Source organism: Vigna radiata, chromosome 8 (genome assembly GCF_000741045.1).
Source record: "Vigna radiata var. radiata cultivar VC1973A chromosome 8, Vradiata_ver6, whole genome shotgun sequence".
Lineage (NCBI taxonomy): Eukaryota > Viridiplantae > Streptophyta > Magnoliopsida > Fabales > Fabaceae > Vigna > Vigna radiata.
In genome coordinates, this window is record NC_028358.1 from 2,151,115 (window position 1) to 2,154,718 (window position 3,604).

A 3,604-nucleotide genomic window follows, 5' to 3' on the forward strand; every position below is an offset into this window, starting at 1 on the left:
TTATATAATATTAACCTCTTAAAAAAAACCATGATTAAGTCATATTAATCTCGAAAACTAACTTAGATAGTTGTGATAATTATAAAACCACCGCAGTCACAACACAGGGATAAATAATGTAAGGACAAACAGAGTTATTATAAACTTTGCATGTTTGCACTTATTATTTTCATGAGAATGAATCAATCCTTTTGTTACTGAACCAACCATTTTTCATTGTTAAAATGCAGCACCTTGTGATGTAATTTCTTTTTTTATTAAAAAATAAGGTTTAGGCAGCGGTTCGGTTAGTAATCGCGGTCTATTCCACATCTTTTTTACCGCAGTTACAACCGCGACATAAAGTTCCAGAATTTTTACCGTGGCTTAAAATGTCGCGGTTCGAAAACCGCTGTCAAAGAGCGAAAACAACCGCAGTTGAGTAGCCAAATCCTCTTGTTTCTTCTCGCAGTCGGCATGTGCAACGCCCAGATCCTGTAGCTCAATGTTCAACTTAGAATTAACCTTTAACGCTTCGTCCAAATCGGACTGCACCATAGCCAATTTTTCCTTCAAGTGCTCCACTTTATCCTTAACTGCCTCAGTAACACGTACGGCGCTTATCTCAAAGGCATCTTCCAGCGTCTCCTTATGGGAAATCCTCTTCACCAAGTCTTTCCGGCCAAAGCATCAAAATTATCAAATGCAAATTAGGTCAAACAAGTTCATCATACAAAAATCATATTGATGATTAAGAGAACACCAAACTTAAAAAGAATACATGTCCACTACCTATAATAAATTATTATACAAACAACATAATCATGAATTATGATTTACCATATCTGATTTCAGCATCCAAATCGCATTCTTCAAAACTTTCTTTTAATTTCACCAACCTTCTTGTTATTTCCAGATTTACCTTTGCTTCAATCAACTTTGTCATCGAAGTCTTTACTTCCATCTCTAAATTAGTCATATCCTTCTCCAACTTTTTCATCTCAAGAGCTCTATCAACACGAGGTTTCAGCCATGACAAATCGAATCCACTTATCTCAAGTTCTTCCCACAAAGTTTGGAGATAATTGCAAGCATCATCATCCATGTCTCCCTCCTTTTTAGTGTTGAGAAAATGAAGAACTCTACCAAGTGCTGTAAAAGCCCATTCGATAAATCTTCGACTTCTCTTTTTCTTGATATCAATAAGTGAGGGATACAATGAACAAAATTCTTCAAATAAAGGAATTAATTCTTTCTCTACTTTTCCTATACCCCTAAAATCCACCACCTCAGATGAGATTGAAATCGTTTCCTTGGGAGAAAGTCTCTCAATGCTTTCAACAATTTTATTCTCCATGTTTCTCGCTAATTCATCAATTTGTTTCTCATGTTCTAACATGTTAACCTATACAAGAATGATTTATAATGAACCGCGACTAGAGTTCCAAAGTTCACCCATATTGAGAAAAGTTTATTGGATTGCGTATCTTTAGAACTTCGGCCTTGGTAGAAGCAGTTTATCGGATTGCGTATTGAGAATAGTTCTGGAACTTGTGTTTAATTATTCAATCCTCTTTTCCAATATGCTGGAAATTGAACCACACAAGGATGATCGTAAAAGTCAGAAATTTTAATAATTCTACTTAATGTAGTATTTAAGAAAAGTTATTCATTTTCTTGGATGAAATGTTGATAAGTATTTTTTTTTTCTGTTTCAGTTTTTTTTAACATATTCTTTTTTTTTTCTAAAATAAGTTTAGTCGTGTATTTAGTTATATACATAATTTTGTATTAAATATAAAATAATATTATAATTAATGTAGACAATTAGAGTCATTTATCATTGTACTCTATACCTTTAACGTAACTTTAATTTGTATATAGAATTTTGATAATATTGAAATCTGAAAACATAAACTTTGATACTAGTGTCAAGATGTGAGTAGAATGGAGAATCCTCATATATACTTTTTGAGAGTTGGAATATAAAAAAAAATCTACTCAAAAAAAATATCCTCATATAACAAAATATTTTCGCTTCAATCAATAAAAGAATTTAGATCGAGTAAAAGAAAATGAGTATGAAAGATTGTGTTGCGTATTCATAGGATACATGGATCCTATGATTTGTGACAAAAATATACAATATCAAGATGATATTAAGTAATTTCGTTAAAATGGGATGAGGATAACCGTATGTATAGAGTTTCTATCTCTACCGAATGTCTCTTCATTCAGTGTCTGTGCTGTCTCTACAATTATAACATTCAGTTCCAACTACAACACTGCAATAGCAAGATAAAATGGATGAGAACTTCAAAAAGTCTACAAAGACACCACACTAGTGCAAAAACATTGTTTAGCGTCATCCATAAGACGTCGGTTAGAGGGTAGCTCGACGTATATTAATGGACGGTGGCATTACCGTAAATAAGTTGGTAAACAAAACGTCGGTTTTTAAGGCAAACGACGTTTATGATATAGTAGACATCTGTTCTGTCCTAACCAGACGTCCAAGGGCCTAAGGTAGGCGAGAAGACAGTCTTATCTACCCCATTGACGTCGATTGTGATAGGGAGCAAACGTCTATCTGACTGCCATTAATGCTCTTCACCTGATTCCCAAGCACTTAGACGTCACGTAATAAAAAACCGACGTCTATAATGTTATAGACGTTTTTGCTTCCTTAACTTGACTTCAATGGGTCTGTCATGAAGGCGGGAACACAATCAATTTCTGCAATATAGACGTCGGGTTTCTGGGGGAACGATGTCTATGTGGCTGTAATTAATGCTATTCACCAAATTCGCAAGCACTTCGGCGTCCACTAAAAAGGTGCCGACATCTAAAATGTTATAGACGTTGGCGCCCCAGGACAACCGTCGTCTACTTCCCTGATAAGAAATGAAACGTCAATCCGATCAGTGCCGTAGACTTCGGTGCCCTCGTGGGTTCGACGTCTAATGTGCATGTAAAACGAATAATCAGAAAAAAATAATTATATGAAGGTTTTGGTTATGATTTTGAAGATATATTTTTCACTTTTGGCTTAGTCTCTCATTTAGTGATTATCAATATGTTTCATAGGTTTATACTTAATCTTGTTGTGGGCTTGATTTACTTGATTATGCTCTTTTAACTTGCTAACCAAAATGCAAGTATCATTCACTATAAATCCATTGTTATTATAAAATTCATATAAAGGTTTGTATTGTACAAAATTCCAATCAATCTCTTTGAAGTAATGGTACATATTTAGATTCATTTAATACATTTTATTATAGTAAAATATCATAAAAAAATAATTTTTTGTATTTTTAAAAGAAAAAGTAAAAAGTAAACAAAAAAGAAAAAATATAAAAAGTAAAAAATAGATACGATCAAATAAATTAAAAATTTTGTATATTAAAGTATCATTTCTCATTTCTTTCACACTAATAAATGTTCACTTTTAAAAAAAAGAAAACATATACCAAAACTCACTCAATCACCACACGAGGAGATTTTATATGCATTTAATTAAGATTTTATTATTTTATATTCCTAGTTAAGTTTTTTAGATTTGTTTAGTCTCTAATCTGAATTTTCACGGAAAATTTTTCTTGAACTTGATCATTATTTTTGG

At 32.6% G+C, this 3,604-nt stretch overlaps 1 protein-coding gene across 1 annotated transcript; it reads right to left on the reverse strand.

Annotated features, from left to right (window-relative positions):
- Nucleotides 1-234: 234 nt before the first annotated feature.
- LOC111242252 lies at nt 235-1,348 on the reverse strand. Its single transcript, XM_022784623.1, has 2 exons — nt 820-1,348; nt 235-653 (listed from the first exon to the last, which is right to left on the reverse strand). Exons 1-2 carry the CDS (start codon nt 1,334-1,336, stop codon nt 367-369), a joined length of 804 nt encoding a protein of 267 aa, XP_022640344.1. The 5' UTR covers nt 1,337-1,348; the 3' UTR covers nt 235-366.
- Nucleotides 1,349-3,604: the final 2,256 nt, after the last annotated feature.

Coding starts and splice junctions, on each gene's coding strand:
- LOC111242252 (XM_022784623.1), bottom strand. CDS start 1,336: ATGGAGAATAAAATTGTTGAAAGCATTGAGAGACTTTCTCCCAAGGAA. Junction 654..819: donor GGATGCTGAAATCAGATATG/GTAAATCATAAT, acceptor TTGGCCGGAAAG/ACTTGGTGAAGAGGATTTCC.